Source organism: Lasiosphaeria miniovina, assembly GCF_030549165.1.
Source record: "Lasiosphaeria miniovina strain SMH2392-1A chromosome Unknown B0T26scaffold_8, whole genome shotgun sequence".
NCBI classification, from domain to species: Eukaryota; Fungi; Ascomycota; class Sordariomycetes; order Sordariales; family Lasiosphaeriaceae; genus Lasiosphaeria; species Lasiosphaeria miniovina.
This window is the reverse complement of record NW_026848227.1, coordinates 2,365,995-2,388,601: the sequence shown is the minus strand read 5'-3', so window position 1 is coordinate 2,388,601 and position 22,607 is coordinate 2,365,995. Positions and strand designations below refer to the sequence as shown.

General features: G+C 53.3%; 5 protein-coding genes and 1 non-coding gene across 6 annotated transcripts; 4 read left to right on the top strand and 2 right to left on the bottom strand.

Annotated features, from left to right (window-relative positions):
- Positions 1-64: 64 nt before the first annotated feature.
- B0T26DRAFT_731890 (uncharacterized protein) lies at positions 65-1,968 on the top strand. Its single transcript, XM_060443072.1, has 3 exons — positions 65-520; positions 685-1,083; positions 1,200-1,968. Exons 1-3 carry the CDS (start codon positions 512-514, stop codon positions 1,476-1,478), a joined length of 687 nt encoding a protein of 228 aa, XP_060290417.1. The 5' UTR covers positions 65-511; the 3' UTR covers positions 1,479-1,968.
- A 7,533-nt stretch (positions 1,969-9,501) lies between these two features.
- Positions 9,502-9,589, bottom strand: B0T26DRAFT_t249. Its single transcript has one exon. It is a non-coding gene; the product is annotated as a tRNA-Val (tRNA).
- A 600-nt stretch (positions 9,590-10,189) lies between these two features.
- On the top strand, positions 10,190-10,670 carry B0T26DRAFT_658148 (cytochrome c oxidase assembly protein COX16-domain-containing protein; the record flags this gene model as incomplete). Its single annotated transcript, XM_060438842.1, has 2 exons — positions 10,190-10,459; positions 10,590-10,670. 2 exons carry the CDS (start codon positions 10,190-10,192, stop codon positions 10,668-10,670), a joined length of 351 nt encoding a protein of 116 aa, XP_060290416.1.
- Positions 10,671-14,372: 3,702 nt separating this feature from the next.
- B0T26DRAFT_504917 (uncharacterized protein) lies at positions 14,373-15,598 on the top strand. The gene is made up of 2 exons (XM_060435385.1): positions 14,373-15,461; positions 15,571-15,598. Exon 1 carries the CDS (start codon positions 14,687-14,689, stop codon positions 15,359-15,361), a length of 675 nt encoding a protein of 224 aa, XP_060290415.1. The 5' UTR covers positions 14,373-14,686; the 3' UTR covers positions 15,362-15,461; positions 15,571-15,598.
- A 3,126-nt stretch (positions 15,599-18,724) lies between these two features.
- B0T26DRAFT_793337 (NADP-dependent oxidoreductase domain-containing protein) lies at positions 18,725-19,811 on the top strand (the record flags this gene model as incomplete). Its single annotated transcript, XM_060446878.1, has 2 exons — positions 18,725-19,369; positions 19,511-19,811. Exons 1-2 carry the CDS (start codon positions 19,104-19,106, stop codon positions 19,809-19,811), a joined length of 567 nt encoding a protein of 188 aa, XP_060290414.1. The 5' UTR covers positions 18,725-19,103.
- Positions 19,812-20,409: 598 nt separating this feature from the next.
- On the bottom strand, positions 20,410-21,343 carry B0T26DRAFT_744345 (superoxide dismutase; the record flags this gene model as incomplete). Its single annotated transcript, XM_060444405.1, has 5 exons — positions 20,410-20,432; positions 20,493-20,589; positions 20,648-20,799; positions 20,855-21,034; positions 21,331-21,343. The coding sequence occupies 5 exons, from the start codon at positions 21,341-21,343 to the stop codon at positions 20,410-20,412; spliced, it is 465 nt and encodes a 154-aa protein (XP_060290413.1).
- Positions 21,344-22,607: the final 1,264 nt, after the last annotated feature.

The following is a 22,607-nucleotide window of genomic DNA, read 5'->3' as shown; positions in this document are numbered from 1 at the left end:
GCGGACACCACTAGACTAGGAGTGATCGTGAATTTACGATATGAAACCGACATATTTCACTGACACAATACATCAATGATTGGGCATCCAGCGTGATCTTTGAGTACTACCGTAGTAAACGTGACATTGTAAAAATGCCTCCTTGTCGTGTCTTGGTTAGAGATGTTGGCCGCTGAACGGAGCTAACCCTTGCGGGTCCTAGTGTTCTGTAACATTCACTGGCCAGCCATAACAAGAGAGCATACATTACATACTGTTTGTCGACATCCCGAGTACAATACAATACTACCTAGACACCTTTGGTATGTTTGATGTTGGCCCAAAAGTGGGCACTAAACCTGGCGGTGATTAATTCCATTCCATGCCTGGTTCGATCTTGCCGTGGGGTGGAGTCACGTGATTAAAGCTCGCGCCTGGGGCCCAGGACTTTGCAGCTTCACTTTGCCGAACAAGCGAACGAACGACAGCGAATCCCTCGTCATCCCCTCGATCACCGCCACCCAACAACACAATGGCCGCAGTAAGTGCACCTACTCAATTTAGCATTCCAAGATTCGACATCGCCTTTTTCGGTGACGTTTGAACAGCCAATTCGAACCGTCGCGGGCGGCGCCGTTTTTGTCTCGTCATTCTTGGCCTGGAGAAGAAAACGACTGAGCTAATTAATCTCCCCCTCGCGAATAGCCACGAAGCGCAGCTCTCAAGCTCGACTGGGCGAAAGTCACGACGTCGCTCGGCCTGCGCGGCCAGACGGTCGCGGGGCTTCAGGCCTTCAAGAAGCGCAATGACGACGCCCGCCGCAAGCTGCAGGTGCTGTCGGAGCAGCCGACCCAGGTCGACTTTTCGCACTACCGCAGCGTCCTGAAGAACCGCGCCGTCGTAGACGAGATCGAGAAGCGCTTCACCGCCTTCAAGCCTGCCTCGTACGACGTCAGCCGCCAGCTCAAGGCCATTGAGGCCTTCGAGGTCGAGGCCGTCAAGAACGCAGAGGCCACCAAGCACAAGGTCGACCTGGAGCTCAAGGACCTCGAAAAGACGCTCACCAACATCGAGACCGCGCGGCCGTTTGAAGACCTCACCGTGGTATGTTCTGGCTGGGCTGGGCTGTGGCGGCTGCTGCGGTATTTCGCTGCCGCTGCTGCCGCTGCTGCCGCTGCCTCGCCTTTTTTTGTTGGAGCGACGCTGATTGGTTTGACTAGGACGAAGTTGCGGCCGCCGAGCCGTCCATCGACGAGAAGACATCCCAGCTTGTCTCCAAGGGCCGCTGGTCAGTTCCGGGATACAAGGTGCGTTCTGCTCGCTCTGCGTCAAATCTCCGTTTTCAACTCGGGCTTCACGAGTCAAGAAGGGTGAGATATATACCATCCTTGGACCAATTACTAATAACGACAACAGGAGAAATTCGGCGACCTTTCCGTACTCTAGACGGACGTCTCGGGTTCCGACTTTCTTTTTATTTGTGTACTCTAGCATTGTAGATAGCAGAAATGCCGCGTCGGCGAGGAGGGGGTGGCAGGTGAATTGCATCCTGATTGATATCCAAACCGCGTGCCTGCCTGTGCCTTGTGTGTCTGCACCTGGATAGTGCCCTTTTAACCCAGTTGTTGGTCCCGGCTTGCTGCCGGCTCTGGTCCGTTTCGGCGTTGCAACTGCCCTCTGTTCTCTCGGCCAAGATAAGTATGGCGACAACTTGTCTTGTTAACACTATTTTATGAGCGCTCTGAGGATATGCATGGCAGTTTACGTGAGGCTGTACAGCACATGTTCTACGTTCAACTTCCTCTAGGATATTGGGCCCCGGGCCTTACACGTGGTATAGCTGTAGACGGAAAGCGCATATCTGGCGTCGGCCGCCGGCTTGTCAAAGACTCAAATCATTCGTCCGCTCTACGCTCTCTGTAGCTATTTGTGCATTGTCGATGCCCTCTTATCTCGAGGATTGCCAGCAGCCTCCATACCCGTTCTCGCCATAGCCTAGTCCGTTATACGCTTATCAATTCTACAGTGTTTCGCAACTGAAATCAGTGTCTACGTTTGACATATTCTCGCATCCATACTGCTCTGCAGAGTCGGATAGGCTCCGATGTCAAACTAGCAGCGTACGTTTGTTCCTCGCTCACTGCCCGGAAACACCTACTCTATCTCCTAGTGATATCAGCTGCCCGGTTAATACATAGCATGATGAGGTCAAATTCCGTAAGCCCGATCGTAGCTCCTCTAATAAAGCCAGCTCCGTTTTTTGCCTCACTGGTCAACAAAATAAATCTAGGCCTTCTAGGCTAGTATTTATTTTTCGTGCATCAATCCCGTTAAAGACTATGCCCCCGGGCTCGAGTAACTCGGAAATTATGGGCACACAGTAAGTAAATACCTTTCCAACAACAAGGCCAACCTCCTGCTAGCCCTCAGCCGAGTATTTACCATCAACCCCCCGTTACCCCCCAGCCGAGTGTAAGTGAAGGCAGGTACGCCTGATCAAGGTGGTCACAATGAAGGTACTGAAGAGAGCGAGCAATGACTGGTATTGGTAAGAGACTTCAACCTGGCCCTCGCAAAGGAAGGGGCGAGGGTCACTGCTTATATACATGACAGAGTGCAGGGCGGGCCATTGACAAAGGAGTGAGATCTTGGCCCGCTCGGTACGCGTGCGAGTTGGTCGTGTGTGTGGGTTGGGGGTTCTTTCCTTACACGTTGACCGGCCTGGAAAGCCAGAATGAACCGTTGACTGGCCTAGAAAGAATGGAATAGGCCGTTGACTGGCCTAGAAAGAATGGACTGGGCCGTTGACTGGCCTGGAAAGTTGGAATGGGCCGTTGGCTGACCTGGAAAGTTGGAATGGGCCGTTGACTGGCCTGGAAAGAAGGGATAGGCCGTTGATCGGCCTGGAAGGTTGGAAGTCGAAGGAATGTTGAAAAAGGGGCGGAAAAATGAAGGAATGTTGAAAAAAGGGCCGAAGAAATGAAGCTGGATGAATCAAGGTAGAATGGAATAACTGAAGGTGGAAAAGAATGAATGAGGGTAGAAAAGAATGAATAAAGGTAAAAGAATGGATGAAGGCAAAAGAATAAGTGTTCAACGTGTAGGTCGTTGTTATGGTTGGCCTGGAAGGTTGTTTTCCAGGGCTTGTTGCGTGGTAGACGCTCTACGGCTAGGTGACGCCAGGGAGACGGTCACGGCCACTTCTTCCGTAGATTCGAAGGCTCTCAGGCTGCGGTTGAGATTCGAGGCACGAATGCTCCGTTGTACCGTCTCTTCCGTAATTGAGGATGCCTTCCTTAGCACAGGTTCGTAGGGAGGGCCAGCCTTCGGGTCGACCGTTCCCCAAGGCACTGTCTCTTCTGTTCGATCCTTGCTGATCTGTAGCGTGGACTGTTGTCCCAACGGTGGTGAATTAACCACTGATCAGTGTTGGAATCACCAGGTATCAGTACTGGAACCAACAGGGCGTAACTGCACGCCGAAAACTGGTGGTTCAAGTGGTGGATTTGTTCATGTCTGTGTATATCTAGAAGGCAGAAGGTGGAAGTGGCCGTAGGCTACTTATATGGAATCTGTGGCCCTGCGCCGCCACAACCGCCACCTCTGTGGCTGACTAGCGCGTCATTCCAACAGTTACCGTAACGTATTGACTGCGGCCTTTCGTGTTGGGAAACGACCGCTCACAAAGCCAACAAGGAAAAGTTTCCGGCTTCTCGATCCAGACTTGAGGTTCTCTTTTCGTTGGCTGAGCCCCAGTTTTTGGTAAATAGGGTACGTTTGGGTTGGGTTTAGGGCAGGGGTGTTCTCTTACGATGTGGGCACTCCATACATCCATTCAGGCTTTCACATTTAGATACATTGCATGGCTTCAGTCCCAAAAAGTCTTAACGGCGCCGAGCCCCAAATATCCGTGTTGCCGACAAATCCCAGAGTGAAACTCACGGAGACGCCAAAAAGCTTCTGTCACGGGACCCACGAGCCCACCCGTATTTCATTCATGCTGTGCCGAATTCAAAAGAGTGGAAGACTCCAATGTTTAATTTTCCCGAAAAAAAGTTAAAAATTGTGCCTGTGGCGCAATATGTGATAAAGTACGTATATTTAACAATAGGTTGGTACGTCGTCGCTTTGGTTGTCCTTTTCTCTTCCATCCATTCCCTCATGAGCATACTGTCAGCCAGAAATCAGCCTTACAACCCTTACTAGCAGTGTCTACTAGGAGGGTCCTCTTCATACCTCACATGCTATGCCTTTGGGTAGCCGATACATACCAATCATCTTGCCTTGGGTGCAGAACTTGATAAAGCGCCCGGAGGTAGCTCTATCCAGGTCACAAAACTCGACTGGCAGCCGCCAAAAGGCAGCCCTATCGCCGACCTTGTCTTACCCGAAGCTAGTCTGATCGCCCAAGGATTAGATCCCTTGGTGGCTGCTTCTTATTACAACCTGACATTAAGCCCGCTATGTCGATTGCCGGACGAGCTGCTACTAGATATTATGGGCCGCGTCGATTGGATAGGCCTCCAGTGTCTGCGAAGAAGCTCGCGCGTTTTCATGCGACTTTTTGGCGCCCACGAGTTCAGATCGCAAAGCATCGAACCCTTTCTACCTCGGCATAGAGACGTTCCTTGGCCAGCTCCAACCCCCAAATTATCGGAGCAGCTCGTCTCGCTCCTCCTCAGAGATCAATATTGTTCCCAGTGCCGCCACGTACGTCAGCTAGGATTGAAGCACGAAAAGTACTGGGCCTTGATGGCCGAGCAAGTTTACTGCGCCGGTTGCAAGCAGAATCATCCTAGAGCGTTATTCTCGGCTTCGCAAAGACTCGGTTGCGCCGGCGAGCTAGCTAGTAGTAGCAGCAACCGTATCTGTACCGCGCACGAAGGCTACTTGCGTGTCTGCCGACATGTCGTCATCCGCTGGAGCAACATCAGAAGCTGGGCGGACCAGCATGACTTTGAGGACAAGGGCAGATACGGATCCGTCGTCCCGCCGACACCAATCTGCTCGGCTCATCACCAGAGCGTCCCGTGCAAGGTGCAACGCCAAACTCTCAGCGTGGTCTGCTTGGGCATTGTGAAGATGCCAAAGAATCTTTTACATTTAAACCTCCTTTGGAACGCCCACCTGCCCGCTCGGCCGATGAGATCAGGAGCGTACACAGCCAACGATTTGCGCAGAGACCTTGAAGAAACTTACCAGGATGCTGGCCAATTTCTTGTCTCCGATCTAAAGGCCGGTCGATCCGCCATTACGGCATACGTTGATCCCAATTACTGTTCTTGTATACGATACGTCGGCTCTGACAAACTCGATTGGCAACTGTCTCCAATTTGCCGTGGAGAAGAAAGCTGTCGTTCGGACGCATCTCTCAGTCTTGGATCCTCGCCGCCATCTCGATTTACGCATACCACCTCTGTCTTTTCATATGGAGGTGGTCGTGTCAAAAAAAACATGCGTTGCATTCGTTGGATTGATTAAACCATGCTATTGTGGGGAGATCCAGGTGATATACCGCCGCACATTTGTAGTCGGTTTCGACGTCGCAAATCCCAACAGGCCAACGACAGACTGGTATGAGGCACTGGACCCAGAATCTTACAATCTAGGACCTGGAGATGAAGAAAGTCTTCATGCACTGTGGTGCGCCGATAGATCTTGTGAGAACTACTATCGGCACCATTCTGGAAAACGGTATCGATATGTCTTCTAGAATAACGGTTCTTGGGGCAGAACACAGGACGCCGTATCGGGCACCCAGGCGTTACTTTTATCACAATTGAACGTCGGAATAACCACACACTAGTAAGTAGGAAGATTGCTCTGGTTTGTTTGACCTTCGGCAAGGTGGATGGGTAATTGAGAACTACTAGACGTTAGGTAAAATTGATCCACTCACATCCCAGAGATTTTTTGATGATTGTTCTTTCTCGTCGTCTTAGCACTGGCGATAGTAGCCCTTGGACGGGTATTCCTCTCGAAAGACGGAGCAGAAAATCATATAGTGAATTTTAGAATTGCCTCTGTATATAGATCGGCGTACATCTTCAACGAAATTTCGTAATAACGCATACTGCTTTTCTGCCCAGCCGAAATCTAGTGTAGCGGGCTTAATCCTGGGTTAACTAACACCCACGCCCTCTTGAAAAGGGAGGAGAACTGCGGGGAAACATGACTGGGCGCCGCCGAGCTGAAATGCTTCGAAACGGTTTACAAAATCGTAGAAGCAATTGAGAAAGTCCTTTGATAAATGGCTGCTTTTGCCCCAAAGAAAGAGCAATGGTGCTTCTTTGCCAACTGTTTCTCTCATTCTACTTTACTATATGACCATCTAGGCTGATTTGACTGAGATTTTGTATCAGCCTGCATCTCCGCTCAAGTGTTGCCAGCTCGCATTTTTAGAGGCGCTCAGAAAGAACGCGTCAACAGATGTTCAATATGTGTAGAGTATAAGGATCGTAATGGCTCGTGGCGCATCACAATTGCATGTGCGCCAGGCTCCCGTGTCATTGGCCGTGGGGCTGTGCAAATCACTAGCCACTTGTGGCTAGTGGACCTGTGGCTATGTTTGACCTCATCCTCACTTTGACTAAATTCGTCCTCATCATCCACTGTGGGATCACTCAACATTCGCGGACGCCATCAGGGAGCAAAACAAAGCAATCCCAGGGACAAAACGTGTTCAGCTTCCTAGATAGTGAGCAAGGAACGCCATCAGGCGTAAGTAATTGTATTAGATTTAAAAGTATATTCCTCTTGTTATCGACATCATCGTCGTCGTCGTCTTCCTCGTCCTCTTCATTGTCCTCGTCCTTGTCCTCGTCCTCGTCCTGAGGCCCGGAGGCCGCTGGCAATTGTTGGGCCGGTGGCCCGGGGGGGATCGGCCGCCAGGGAACGTACCGGGGCCTCCAGCTCCTCCACCCGCTCTAGCAGACCTTGTAGGCTCTGCTCTAGCTGCTGTACCCGCTCTAGCAGAATTTGCAGGCTCTGCTCCTGCTCGGTCGACCGAGGCGCGCGGTCCACCTCCTGCTGCTCCAGCACAGCTACGCGCTCTTGGAGGGCTGTCACGTTGGCGGCGGCGGCGTTGGCGGTGGTTCTGGCGGCGTTGGCGGTGGTGCTGGCGGCGCTGGCGGTAGTGGTGGCGGCGTTGGCGGCAGCGGAGGCGTCGTTGGCGGTAGGGGTGGCGGCAGCAGCGGCGTCGGTGGCGGCAGCAGCGGCAGCGGAGGCGGCGGAAGCGGCAGTGGTGGCGGCAGCAGCGGCAGTGGTGGCGGCAGCAGCGGCAGCGGAGGCGGCGGAGGTGATGGTGTGGACGCCATACAGTCAGCGCACAAACTCGACGACCATTTGGAGGACTGTGGCACCGAGGGAGGCCCAGGCGGCGGCGGCGGCGGACGCCTCGGCGGAAAGAGCCATTGTTGCTGCTACTGCTGTTGGTGCTGGTGCTGGTGCTGGTGCTGGTGTTGCTGCTGCTGTCGGTGCTGGTGCTGGTGCTGGTGCTGGTGCTGGCGCTTCTGCTGGTGCTGGTGCTGCTGGTAATGGTGGTGGTGGTGTTGCTGCTGCTTCTGCTGCTGGTGCTGATGCTGGTGCTGGTGCTGGTGCTGGTGCTGGTGCTGGTGCTGGTACTGGTGCTGGTGCTGGTGCTGGTGCTGGTGCTTCTGCTACTGGTAGTGGTGGTGGTGATGTTGCTGCTGCTTCTGCTGCTTCTGCTGCTGCTGAAGATCGAAGGGTGGGAAACGAGGTTGGGTTCTGGCCGCGGGGGTTTGCTCCTTTTGTAGTCTTTGATTTTCCGACTTCGAGTTGCGCTTTCCGACTTCGAGTTGCGCTTTCCGACTTCGAGTTGCGCTTTCCGACTTCGAGTTGCGCTTTCCGACTTCGAGTTACGCTTTCCGAAGATTGGGTAATATTCCAGGCTAAGAGGAAGCTGCTATCACGTTACTTGAGAATAGATGTGTGCTCGACTATGGACGGATATCACAATGAGCCCATCACAACGAGCCATGATCCCATTCTTTCCTGAATTGTATAAACATTATATCGAACCAGAGTTTCCTCACTGTAGATGGCTCCTAGTAAGCAACCCTGTATCGTAGCTACCACGAGCTGACCAAACAGAATATTACGCTCGTTCAAATTAACCACGGCAGTTGCAACGTGGAGGGTGTACGGCACTGAGGTTGAGTTGGTTGTTTGGGGTTCTCATGTGAAGCCAACAGCCCCTCAACTGCCTCCAGCACTTTTGTGACTGGGTTAAAACTAAAAGTCTTGCAGTGGTCAGTAATTCGGACCACTCCAATCTTTCAAACGGCTTAAATCAGGTAGCTGAAACAAACGGATATGTGCTGCCAGGTTCATCTTCTAATTCCCACACAATCCTCAATTCTAGTTTTCCCAGCTGGTCGACGATCGAGCCCAGAGTCGTTATATAGCAGACATCCAGTCTTGCAATCATATGACGGTAATATCCAACGCTGAAAGGAAGGTGGGGAGATTGAACGATGAAAGGAAGGAAAGACGCTACCGGCGGGCCACGGCCGGCCGGGAAGGAGCGAGAGCTAGGTCAGCGGGGCTCAACACCAAGAAAAACATCACCACCACCAAAATCCTGCTTGCGAATGGCTTTAGGAGTTGGTCGGGATGCGGGGCGTAGTAGAGGTCCGGCTTGGCTGGTGCAATCGTGCCGTCGGTGAGCGGCTTGAGGTGTCCGAACAGCGTGTTCCTCGCCATCGGGTGACCGGCTTGTCTTGGGCCGCAGATGACAGGAATCACATGCTGCATCACGTCTTCTTCGTCTTTGGCTATGGCAGTGGCCACCCTGAACGGTGCCTAATTATGCCGGGGGGTGAGGCCCTTGTTGGCCCCTACCGCAAAGCAGCTGCGACTTACGGCCTGGCGGGGCTGCGAAAGTTGCAAGGTTGGCCGAAAATGTCAACTAGACCCACTATCGTCAACAAATTACGCCCGCCCGGGCAGGGGGGTAGGGCATGCCAAGCTCCCCCCTTTTTGCCCAGATTACGGGTTGGATGACTGCGCTAGCCTCAATGTCAAGAGGTCTGTTTTGGCCCGCATACGCCAAACGCGCCCTCTTTCTTCTTCCATCCCTCATAACACGCATATAACATCACGATTAGCGGCTTATCTATGGGAGAGCGGACGGGATCCCGAGTTCTCCACCATCCATGGCCGTATGTGCTAGTACGTGGCATAACTGTTACCTATATAGGAGGGATGTGGGCCGTGGTGGTCAAATTCTGGGTTGTGTCAACACCTTCGCCATGGCTTTCGCCCGGGCGCCCACGGGTTATATGCATGTAAGGCGGCTATCCGCCTTCACAATCCAGTCCCAATCTTCGACAAATTGCCAACAAGCTGCCCCACCAGTCTTTTCTCATTATCGTTCCCACCCGCGGCCCCAGAACGGTCTACCTAGCCGAAAACATCCTTTTTAATAGAGATAGTCATTTGCACTCATCAACTTCATACCGCGGACAGTTGTCTCTGAACGCCGAGGATGACAAAAAGGAATGCCCACACCAGGGCTCGAACCTGGGACCTGTCGCGACCACATTTGGTGACATGTGAGGCGAACGTCATACCACTAGACCATACGGGCTGATGCTAACTGGATTGTTCCTGCTGTTGATGTCTACTTTGTTCCGTCTTGCTGGATATTAGGTCCACACGATGGAGACGAGGTGGAGAGTGCGCTCCGTTTCCTCTCTCCACAAGCCGTGTGTATGCCGTAGTTGATTCAAACAATGTCTGAAGTTCTAAGGTTTCGGTATAAAATAGAAATAAAGAGAGTAAGAGTATTGAGTCTATATAAGATCGAGCAAAGGGCTGTATGGCGTTGTAACGGAGACTTTGGAGTGAAGTGTAGTTCGAGACAGAGTTGCTCGATAGAACCCTAACCCTGGACTAAATTTACGTATCACGTGGAAGATCCCGCTGGGACCGCAGCTTCCTTGCGCATCAGCCAATCGGTAGTGTCACCCATGCTTGATTGAATTGAGCTTTTGCTTTGAGCTTTCGTCATTGCAACAGCCCCCTAAATCCGATCGTACTCGGACTCTGTTACCGCAGCACGACTGGTCATATTATTATTCCTCTTCCTCCTTCGCTCCGGCACTGCCCCTCGACTCCCGTGTGGCGGAACGATAACGATTCCAAATTCCATCCGAAAGAGACGGAATCCGGGAGAGGAAAAAGAAGCATGGCGCCCGTCTTCCCCAGCCGCAAGTATCGCATCCCAGGCGACCCAGGCAACGTGGGCGCGCGGTACCGCGCCATGATGGCGAAGCGGCCATTCCTGCTCTTTGGACTTCCCTTCCTGACCGTCATCGTGGGCGGCTCCTTTGCACTGACGCCGGCGACGGCGATCCGCTACGAAAGGCAGGACCGCAAGGTGCGGCAGATGACGCGCGACGAGGAGCTGGGCGTGGGCAAGACCAAGCGCAAGGTGGACATGAAGGACGAATATTATGTGAGTTCCATATTATTCTGACCCGTAAAGGAAAATGACACGGGGGGCCATGCCCACCGTCAAAACGCCTTGGTAGTCTAAATGTTCAGGAATGCGTTGCTGACACACAGCCTCGTTGCCCTCCTCTCAGAGACTAGCCGCAAAAGACATCGACAACTGGGAGCAGAGAAGGGTCAAGCGGCTGGCTGGAGAATCTGACGGAGTTGTCTGATGAAGATTAATAAGGGACGACGAAAAGAATAAGGAGAAAGGGCCGGGGAACGTGTGCCGGAAGACGGGCAACCCGTCTACTACTCCGCTCCCGAGATATCTTTGCCACCAGCGGTCGACAGAGATCCGGGATTGGTGGATGTGTCTGCGTCTGGCAAGGCTGAAGTGAAGAAGCCACATATTGCCGTTCCCATATGGGATGCCTTCGATTTTCGCCTTTGTGGGATCTCGTTGCGATATCTCGGGCCATGGCAGTGTGGCTTTCGCGGCCGATGCACCGCGCCTCGCTATACATTGTCCTTTCATCCAGGCTATATCTAGTACACTTCGATGGTCGCTGGATCATCAGCAGGCCGGCACAATCACAGGGATGACTCACGGGCGTATCATGGCTTTGGAATAGGAATCTGGTTTCAGCAATTCGAGGCTGGCAGCCGAGGCATCGACCTCCGAGGCCCACCATCTTAGACTTTTGAGTCAGATGCCACAGACGCCAGCCTTGTCTCAGCCCGTTTGCGGGCTCCACCAGAGCTTTGGGTCCGCTCTCGGACGGGCAGCCCGCGGAGGCTATTGCGGCGGGTTCAAGGAAGAGGGATTCAGAGGACGGGAGGCTGGCTGGGGACTTGTAGTGCGAGGCTATGGTTCACGAAGGTATCTGGCCGCCTGCTTGGACGTCAGACAGCTCCAGGGCCTAAACGCACATTCCTTAGACCTCAGCTACCTTACCTTATTAGTCAGAAGCAAACCGTACCCACTCGCTCAAAAGCTTGTATGTCTAACTGGCTTACTCACTGTCAATGCGGACATGCGGATGGGGCTCGGGAGGCAGGGCCCCCGCTGCTGCTGCTATAGTTTACACCATGTTTGATGTTTGCTCGTGCACTCCATAGCTCCCCGCGCAACGCAAACCTTGAGATGGGACGATGATCGTATGTGTTTCAGCAGCAGCTCCTGCCTTAAACGTTTCTCCCGTCGACTTTCTTCCCCATCGGGTGATGGTCGGGTGATGTAGAAGATGATTGCCCCCTCCCCGAGTCCTGTACGGATGCGTACCTTACCTTACCTTATGAAGGGCATGTGTAGGTACGGATACCGAAAGAGGCATTTTGAGCGAGCCGCGTGCCGTGGTGTGAGCGGCGGCTTGCCATTGGGTGGTTTTCGAGCCACCGGATTGGTTTGGAGGGTGACGGGAATGCCAGCCATTACGTGTGCCGCCATACAACTGTCTGGGTTGGAGAAAAAAAAAAGTACGGTAGGTGTGGTGACAACGGGGACGAAGGTGAGTAAGCAAGCATCTCATCTCGCCCGTCCGCCGGCTAGGCCCCAAGGGCGTTGCGCACCTGCGCAGCTCTCAGCCGCTTCACTATCCGTTACCTACTTTGCTGGGTGTACTTGATCCGGATCCTGGAAAGGTACGGTCGGGTCCTGACATCCGCACGGATATCAAGACCGTGACTCCACTGCGCCAATGAGTGTGGCGTGTAATAAGCTCACTAATGTGAGGGTGGTATATCGTGAAAAGCTTGGCCTGGCATCAGCCCCTCGGCCTGGACCCTTGAGAGGCGAACTACCTACCCCTACCTGACTTGCGACGCTGGCTGAAAGTAAAATCGCTTTCCTAGGTTGTTAGGTCTCATGCTGGGTAGTACGAGATATGCCAAAGCTACTTCGTACCTCTTTTTGTACATACGAACTTTACCCGGGGTCTGGGGGCACCCACTCAGACATCATCATTCCTCCCGGACAGTCCGGTGACGCCTCGTACTCTAGTTAACTGGGATAATTATGGGGCTAGATTCTTGATCACGAAGCGCCGAGTGAAAGCGAATGCAGGGAGAGTGAGGACGGCAAGACAGAGGTTCACAAACCCGGCTTTAGAACAGGAGAGGAGCCTGGTCTGGGTGTTCTAGGCGGTCTTAGCAATCCAATATTCCTTAACTACGGAGTACGTACGCGAGGAGTTCGTCGTTCCGGGAAATGTGGCCGATCACCAGGCTATCGGTCTTTATCATTCTCTGTCGGTGGCCTGATGACGGAGCAATTGCTCGATGGGCGGAAACTGAAAGTGAGGCTCCCGCAAACCCGATAGACTGGCTTTTTTCCGGTTTTTGTCTCTGATGTTACTGCCCTGCATTTTTGAACTCCCACGCCATGTTTCGGGCTGATGAGTGTGAAAACCTGTCACGGGTGTGGATGAACACGGCCTTTTGCCCAACAGAGACAAAAAGAGGCGTCGCAATAATGAGAATAGTGTCCAGTCTAGCGAAGCTCGCGCCAATGAACGACTTGACTTGCACAGATGTTCCCCTGGGAGATCAGCGGATCAACCACATGGCTGGTACTGTACGCACAAAATGTTTAGCGCATCCGTACCTGAGCGGGCTTGAGGGTTGCTGTTCCTAATCTGGCCATGTCCGCCGTCTTTCCAATCACGACGGCCAGCAACACTTGCCGAAAGGGCGCCGAGCCGGCTTGGGGTGGCTCGGATGGGAAGCGGGGGAGCTGGGCTTGCTGGGCAAAGAGGTCTCATGAGCAGCTGGCTGCTACCCAGAATTTTTGCTCACGCGGGAAACTTGCCACCCCCCTGGCCACATCCTGCCGTGCTGCAAGGGCGGCCGCAGACTAATAGCTCTGTCCGTGTGATGAGAGAGAGTGACGAAAGCAAGCTTCAATCCGTCGAGCTCTGGCAAACATCGATGCTGTCTTTCCGTGGGAGACGGGACTTGAGAGAGTGTTATTTCTCTGCGCCTCGAGATCTGCCTGCTACGCCTGTTGCCTGGCCGCTAGATGAGGCCCGTCCTGTCTCTCTGACGTGGCTCCGGAAGCTTTTGTCCATTCGCAGGTTCATCCTTGCAGCAGGCCGAACGGCCCGCAGACCTCGAAGGGGGCCCGGGAAGCAGTCACGCCTGAAGGTGAGGGGCAAACTCTCCGCTGCGAAACACGAAAGCACAAAAAGGAAATTGGCTGAGGGCGATCCACCCATGACGTATCCGTCGCCCACCAACATGAGGGGTACCTACCTCGAAAGGCTCAAGGCTGCACTGAGGAAAGATGATCGCTGGCTATGGCGGTGTGGCACTGTGGGTAAAACCGCGTGGGTTTCGCTTCGTTTCTTCGAGGGACTCACCGCTCGCCTCGATCTCGATCGCACCCGCCTTCATCCGATGCCGAAACGCACCAGTCCGAGTGATGACGCTTCGCCCATTTGTGCGGCGATCTCATCCTGCTGGCCGCGGCGCTCTGGGATGATGTGCGATGGCTCGCTGAGGTTGTGGCGGTTGCGGTGCTTGCAGGGCTTGCAAAAGCCGTGTTCTGGCGAGCTCTCTGCAAGTCTGCTTCAAAAAGTGTGCAAAATCCGTGTTCAGGTTCGTATTAATCCCGTATCTTGACAGCTGAGCTGAGCTGTGGTGGCTTGTCTTGCACCTTCCAGGCAAAGCGGCCATCCGAATGTGGCTTCGCCCGGTATTCCGTAGCGGGCGTCGACCGACCTGGAGAATTGCGGTCCATAGCCATGGCGACTAAGGTTGGCGTTGCATGGGTCGAGCGGGCGGATGGTGTGCAGACTCCAAAGCAAAAGCAAAGTCCCCTGTTACGGGCCAGTGCTGGGCCAGCTCACACCTCCAGTCAGCCACCAGACGCACGCTCCAATATCACCTTGGTTCTGCATTAGATCTTCCTAGTTCGGCCTTGCATGCGTGCGCTGCAAGGTACACCCCCCCATCTCTAGGTCGTCATGGCGATCTGCAGCTTTCGTCAGGTACCACCACCACCTGGCACTTGCAGCCAGCCAGTCCACCTCCGGACCACCTAGCTTGTTAAATATCCCGCTGCCCCGCGCCCCGGCCACCACCATTAGCTGCTGTTATCATCCATCTTGATCCAACCCTTCAAGCCAAAAACCCCTTCCGGACCCGGGCAGAGAGAGCATAACTGCCATATCGTCTGCTCAACTCGAACCTTATCTCCCAACCCAGTCCATCTTGCTGGACGACCACCCACACACACACAACCGCAGCCATGCCTATGTTCTGCACAATAGACAACGACCACTCGCACCACCGCAGCATACTCCGCAGCTTCCGGACCCAGAAGGCTCTCAAGGCGGATATGCCCCGAGGCCGAGAGATTCACTTCAGGAAACCAAGCGATGCCAGCTCCATGACGAGGTCGTCAACAGACTCATCACGCCCGTCGACAAGCCGGACAGACATGTCCGTCGAGTGGGACCCCCTCAGGCTACACCCACCTCTGGCCCCGGCACCCGCGCCTGCTTTCAACAACCTCGAGAGCAGGAGATATCAGCCACATGAGCTGCGTCAGGCTCGCTCAGCACATGGCGTATCTCTCTCGTCAGTCAGCCACCGCTCGCATCCCGAAGCTTCCATGGTCATCTACGACGGCTTCGACTTTGGCTTTGGCCACCCATCTGCCGGCGGCCAGAGGGAGCCTACGCACCACGACCACGACCACGACGCCTGGCCCTCCTCATCGGAAAGCGGGTCAGACGACGATGTGGCCACCCCGAGCAGCCAGGAAGTCATTACCCCGCGGCCCCAGGCGGCCGTTCTCAACGAGACCGACTACTTCATGAAGCGGGGAGACTGGAAGAGGCGTGGCATCATCTTCACCCCGGACGTCTCCCTAGCCACCGAGGACGACTGCTTCAACCTCGACGTGGACATGATGCACTAAGGCGAGAGCAGGGAAGCTGCTCGCTGTACGACCGAACCTCTTGTTCTGATTCGATGGAGTTCTGTATTATCACTCTACTTTTTGTCACGACGGTACATGCATGTTACGAATGGCGTTTGTCATTTGTCATAGGCAGACGGGGCTGCTCGATGTTTGGGATTAAGTCATACGTGGGCCGCCTGGGATGGCCGCGACGACAAATGATGCACGCAAACACACCTCTTTTTCGGTCAGAACTCACATTTGGATGGCGCGGTTTTCTTTTTTGGCATTTTACAGGGAGTTCTCTTTTTTACCGGGCAACGGGGCTGTGGGCGAGCGTTGGGTAGGCGTTTCAACAAATGATACCAAAGAATGCATTAGTCTAGTTTTCTCGTCTTATTAATTCACCGACAAATACAAATACACCTGAATACAAAATCTCAGAAACATATGCACACACATGCTCCACACATGTACGAACGAGTCCAACTAGATGCCTGTTCCTCATCCTTTTAGCTTTGCGTGACTGTTTCATACTACGACACGCGGTGCACGCGTCTTGTGAGCAGGCCTCGATGTCTAGCGTATTCCTCCCCCGGGTTTGTTCACCGCTTGCGCGAGCGAGATCGTACCAGAGATTGCTCTGCGTTGGCGTGTTTCGTGCCGTCGGCAGGCAGGCCGGGCACCAAAACACACACTGGACCTCCACGCTATAATATGCTGCCTTGCGGCACTTCATGATACAGCCACTCACTGTCCGCCATCTCCGTTCGTCTGTTCTGTCCGGTGCGCACCTCATGTCTAGAAGATGGAAGGAAGGAATGGATGGAATCCTGTAGTAGGTGCCCAACCCCCAGCCCAATTACAACTCACAAACTCCGGACCACGTCATATGGATGGGGGGAAATCCTTCAAAAAGAGAGGAAAATGTGACGAATGACTCCACAGTAGTCATACTCTTAATCCGATTGCGCCTCTTTTTTTCTTCCTTGATCCTTCTAGTCTCGGTTTGGCTCTTTTCTGTTTTTGGCTGCCTTGGTCTTTCTAGAAGACGCGTCGAAGGACACCAGAAGGAAAAAAAGGTAAATCATCCTTCGCTCTGAAGGAGCTGGTCAAGTGGGATGGTAGTTGGTCAGCGCCAGCGCCAGCGCTCTTTTCGGGCAAATACCATAAACCTGAGAGGAATGGAAGGAAGATAACAAAAGTAGGGGTGACCGGATCTAGACATCTCGTTAGTAGTGGCGTCTTTGGTTTGACGTTGTTGCTATTCCTGTTGTTTTTTTGCCTCACCCCCTGATGGTGATGTGCGACTCGCGATGCCTTGATGTGGTGTTTCCACCAATGTCCCATGCAAAACTTGCCAAGACGGACAATAATAAATTCTCAATTATAGGTCGGGTAATACAGCAGCATGCTGCATCCACTCTGTTGCTGCTGCTGAACTTAAAAAAGGTTACAATATTGAAAGGCAAAAATGTGGGGGGCGCTGGAGAACGTTGCATGTCGATGCATGTTTGCTGTCCATCTTAGGCCGTTCAAGGCTCCTTTCTTGGCGCTGTTGACTGCTGCTTGTTCGCGCACTGGCGGATCTTCCGATTCACAGCGGTGTGCCGAGTTCCAACTTTCAACATTCTACCCGACGCTAGCCCGGGCTCGTCGTCTTCTCCTCTTTCCCACCCCGCATACTGCATGGGTGCATGCATATCCAAACAATTCCACATCCAAACTGCCCAATTATTTCCCTTTTTTGCCCGCGGAGTTTTTTTCTGTTTGTCCCCCAAAATCCAATATTACTATTAATACGCCGGGTCGAGGCGAGGCCGTTCGCCCTCGATTGGGCAAAGCGGCCAATTTTCTCTTTCAGCCTCATGCCGTCGTAACGATCTTTTGCCTGCACGCTGTACCCCTCTCATGCTGGCTCTTGGCTTCCTTCTTCTAGCGGAAGGAATGGAAAGGAGGGGAGAGGAAAAACCCTCGGAAAACTCCGACCGGCTCTGGCTGCACAGCGAGGAAGTGGAATAATTGCCCATTGTGGACGGGGTAATGTCTGCAGTGAGCATTAAGTTCTGCCAATTGCCATTAATCTCAACATATAAATCGGAAAAAAGGTAAGCACTCCGTACGGCGTATATGCTAAGCTCCTAAATCATGGGATCATGACTCCTCGATAAACACTGGCCGAGAATATGGTGCGGTGTTTTTTTTCAATACGCTGCCCAGCCGCGCCGTCCTAACAGACAGTTCAACGACCAGCCTCTGCAGGACTGGCGGCTTTGGCTCGCGTCCTCGCTTTCCTCCAGTGGGCAGTTGGGCCCTCACCGCCCCCGCACCCGCGAGCGCCCGACAGGGGGACAGATGCAGACTGCAGACCTTACCCTGCGGACCTTTTGGTTTGGCCCGCGCCGCTGTTGCGCATTGTTCAGAGTCGTGGCCGTCCAGATGGCCAGTCCGATCGTATTGACCCCCCCTGATAGCGCGGAATCCCTTCGGTCACGGAAAAGTCGGTCTGCGGGCCGATGTGACTGGGGGGACGAACCGACCGAGAGCTGCCAACTATTGGCAACGAGCAACTCGAGGCGAACAGGATGAGAACTGCGAACGAACTAGAGCCAGAAGCACAGCAGGATTGCGGATACCCAGTCTAGGCAGCGGGCAGCCCGGACCTGTCCGGGTCGGGTCGGGCTACAAGGGGAATGCGGCCAAGGGCCAATTAGAACGCCCAAAATAGTTGGTTCCACGGCGGTCATCCGTTTGAACTTTTTGGCCAAGTCCCTAGACCTAGGTCACGTGCTCTGTTTTCCTCTTACACGACTTCATACATGAACTTAGACCACAATCTAACCACAACAACCAAGCCGAATATATCAAACCAAGTGGCTGATGCAGCGGCAAACATTTCGATGGCTATGCTATTCCACAGGTTGGACAAATATTACAGGAGTTCTAGGCCACGATGTCTGGCGTTCCTTGGGTCGGTACTATGCCGATCTGCTGCCTGTCAACAACAGATCGACATGACGCCCAAGCATTTGTGCAAAAATATCGTCAACGATATTGTAGGAGCGGAAGTGAAAGCAAGCCATCAAAACAACCTGGGGTTTTATTTGTTAACACCAGCTCTTAACACCGGCGACAGGACTCTCTAATCGAGCGAGCGAGCGTATTCCCTTTCGCCAGCCCTGCAGCTATTGGTTATAGAATACTCCGTACACGTCAGCTGGTATATCCGCTCCCGCTGGCAAAACATTGTATGGCATCAAGCTGGCTGGTGGCAGAACAGCAGTCGCGAGTGTTGGGCGCGATTTTATGCCATTCTAGGGCCCCTTTGCTCGCCATTGAACACTTACTGCAGTCCTATCACTGAATAGTTGTTGACGAGGCTCTTGGGAAGAATAAATCTGCCAAGGAAGCCTTTGCCGGGTGTTTCTCGGAGGGAGATAGGCCTCGGGAGTTTTTATACCGAGGCTCTAAGAGCTACCGCATCTATTCCCAGCATTTGCAAGGCTTGCGTATCACTAGCAATGTGATGGAATGCGGAGTGGCGGCCTCATGGTCCCTGGTGATAAAGTGATGTTATGGTAACTCCATGTGTCTTTTGGGGATGAAAAGCCGCCTCTTTAGGGGAGCTCTAAGTGTTGATCATAGTAGATTTAGCCGTTCGTTGTGTTGCTTTTCTTTTTGGGACTTTGTTTTGTCGTCGTTACAGCAGTAGTCCCCGAGCCTTTCCTCCCCCCCGAGCAAGATCTTTCTTCCTTTCGCCATGTCGATCCCCGCCGGCATCCAGGAGTCGCTGAAGAACACGAAACGCAAGTACCACCAGATGGGCACGAACGGCCTACGTGTCTCGGTGCCCATCTTCGGATGCGGCGACCTCGGGGATCCCAGGATAATCAGCTGGGCAATCCAGGAAGACGAAGAACTCCCGCTGCTCAAAGCCGCCTATGACAGGGGGCTTAACATGTGGGACACGTCCAACATCTACTCGCACGGCGCCTCCGGGACGCTCATCGGCAAGGCCATCAAGAAGTACTAGATCCCGCGCGCGAAAGTGGTCCTCATCACCAAGTGCTACTGGGCCGTGGGCGAGGCCCCGGACGTGCTGCACTGCAAGGGCCAACGGTAGTGGGTGGAGGCGTCCAAGGACTACTAGAACCACTTCGGGCTAAGCCGAGCGGCCATCTTCAACCAGGCCTCCGCCTCGCTCGCGCGCCTCGACACGTCGTACATCGACCTGCTCCAGATCCACCGCTTCGACACAACAACCCTCATCGAGGAGAAGCGCGGCTGGCCCATGAGCCATGTGCCGCTGGCGTGGCTCAACAAGCGGCTCACCAGCCCGGTTGTCGGCTTCAGCTCGATCGCGAGGATGGATGAGCTTCTCGAGTCGGGGGGCAAGGTCCTGACGGACAGAGAGGAGAATTATCTCAAGGAACTGTATCTCCCCAAGGCTATTAGGGGTCATGTGTAGGCATACTGGTCGATGAAAAAAATTGACGATTCAGAGTTAGAGTAACAGAGAGAGTTAAGACAATAAATGAGACAAAAGAAAGTAGAGTCTCCTCCGTGGTGAGAAATATAAATGTAGGCGCGGACCCAGTGGCTTTGAGCTTTCTGTTGTGTAACTATCGCGGATGCCATGAAAGTAGCCTGAAATGGTAGTATGTTGTGTCTGTGAAACACTACTTAATTCGAATCTTGGCCAGGTAAGATGACGTCGAGGGAACTAATCGTCAGTGCTTGCTAGCATGTGAGGTGCCTTCAGAACGCTGAGAAAAGGGACATATGTGAGCATGATTGGCAAAAGTACGGTACGGTCATAGCAGAACCACAACGGTCCACGCTTCATCAACGCAGGGCCACCAGCGGATGAAGACAAAAGCCAGAGATTCAAGGGAGTCAGTAAGTTCTCAATGGGTAATCGCAGGTAATCGCGGAACTGAGTAACAACGTTTTCAAAGTATATCAAGTACTAGGTCATTTTGCTCGTTATGATGGCTAAAGTCGCCCAACATCAAGCCCGCTGCGGTCTCTCGGCACGGCCCTGGTGCTTTTTGTCTGTTCCATTTTTACGCCGAAATGCCAATAACACCTAGAGACTCAGAATTAAGCTCAAATTCAATAATGGTATTTTGGGGAGGGAGGTTCTTACCGCAGGCAGGACGGGGACCAGCGTTGCCGGTCTTCAGGGACTCCTCGTTTCCACCCTTGCCGAGGTCGTCAGTGCCGCCGTGGACGACAACAGTGCGCTGTAGTCACTGTTAGCACTGTTGATTCTAAATAAGAGCCCAGAGCCGAAAGACGTACGCCAATGACGCTCTCAGGGCCAATAAGCTTGACGAAGCTATCGGTCACGGAGCCCTCGGCGTTGCCCTGGGCGTCGGTATCGATGTTGCCAAGGTCACCGACGTGGCGGGCCTCGTCAGTAGGAGCACCGTGGGTCTTGCCATGGGGGTTGACTGCAAGGTACGTTAGTGCTGCCATTGACGTTCAGGCTGGACAGGGGCCACCTACAATGGGGACCGGCGGAGGTGCAGCCATTGGTGTTGTCGCCAAAGGTGTGGATGTGCATGCCACGCTTGGCGTTCGCGTCCTGGCCCGTGATGTCCCAGGTGATGGTAGTAGGGGAAGACTCAGAGTCCTGCTCGAAGGTGACGGTTCCCGAGACCGTGGAGTCACCACGAACGACAGCAACTGGAAACAGAAAAAAAATATCAGCACACGTTGCGTGACCTTGCCCCGAAACAACACCCCGTCTCGACATGTGCCAGAGTCTCAAAGGCTCTCGAAGTTCCTCTGAGTCTAATCGAGCTGCGCCGTCATGATAGTCAAGGTTTTCTCTTTCTGGGACCACAAAATCCTCGACTAAACCCCCCCCTCCCCTAACAGCCATGCCCCCTCGGCGCCCCTTTGAACGGATCTACTAGCCCCAGGAAGCTCCATTCGTACAACGTCCACTGCGGGGTTCGAAACCGAGAGCTCTTGCTTACCGGCTTTGACCATATTGGCGATGTTTGATGTTTTGAAGTTGTGATGGAGCAATGAAGTCGGCGGAGTTCTCGGGGATGATCGAGATGTTCAGGGAGAAAAACGGACAGTTATCTGCGAGAGGGGAACGATCGGAGGCCGAAGGGTGCTTCCGACGAGGCGGGCATAGGTGGGGTGGGGTTCTCAGGAATGACGACTTGGCCCCGAGCTCCTAGTGGGGACTCGAACCCCGCACTCGCAGTTGCCGTCATTTTATCTCGACTTGACAATAGGAACGAAGGGCCCTGGGCGCTTACAAATGTCCACGGATTCCAGCTGCCTCTAGTGGCTCGGACTTTCAATGAACTGTGACCTTGATCTTTAACTTGGAAGCGAGTTGAATGGTGCGAAATACCTATCACGCATGGGCTGTTGACTCGTGTCTGCACACTAGTGTGGAAACAAACCCGAACGCTTTAGCTACGCACTAGGATTATCCGTCGCCGTGGAGTCCTACGTTTGGGGCGCCAACTGCGAAAGATTGATACAGTATCCCGTACCAGTAGGGGTCGAATAGTTTTGGGTGGACAGAAGGTATATGTGAGAAGAGGGTCTGACTACAAAACAATTCGCCCTAAAATCAAGCAATCGAACAACGGGTCGTCAAACTACTACGGGTTGTCGTGATTCTTGGCCGTGTCTTAAGAGTGGGCCGTTGACGTGCAGGAGGATTCCAATCGAAAACGGATCCGAACCCCAAGATCGTCGTCTTGTTTCGGGCGGATAGGGCTGCAGGCATCACCACGATATGCCCGGAAGGCTTCGAAGTTACTAGTACTAACCTTCATTTTGTTTGTCTACGTAATTTCAATCTAGAAAATACAGTCCGGTCCCGGCGGCCATTCATCAAACACCAAGAAGGCGGACGAATACTGAATACCGGTTACCTACAGGTAATACACAAAGTCCTAAATATACCTTACTTCCGTTGTCGGTCTGTTCTATGAACCTTCATTGTGCTGAGCCGGGCAGAAGACCATTGATTAGTTTTATTACAGAATAATAAACACTTCTAACTCAGAGCAGCGGGGAGTTCTCAAGTCAATCGGCCTGTCTCCTATTTACTTTGCCTGAGGACGAATGCCGTCATCAAGAATGTATGAGTGTGCTACCGTAATGGGTGTATTGAATTGCCGAAACCTGTCTGTTGCTGCAGAAGCAGATCGGCGAATTGATGATAGAGTTACTCTATCTTAAATGCTTTTTGGGTACCTGAGGTATGTAACGTAGGGATCTGAAG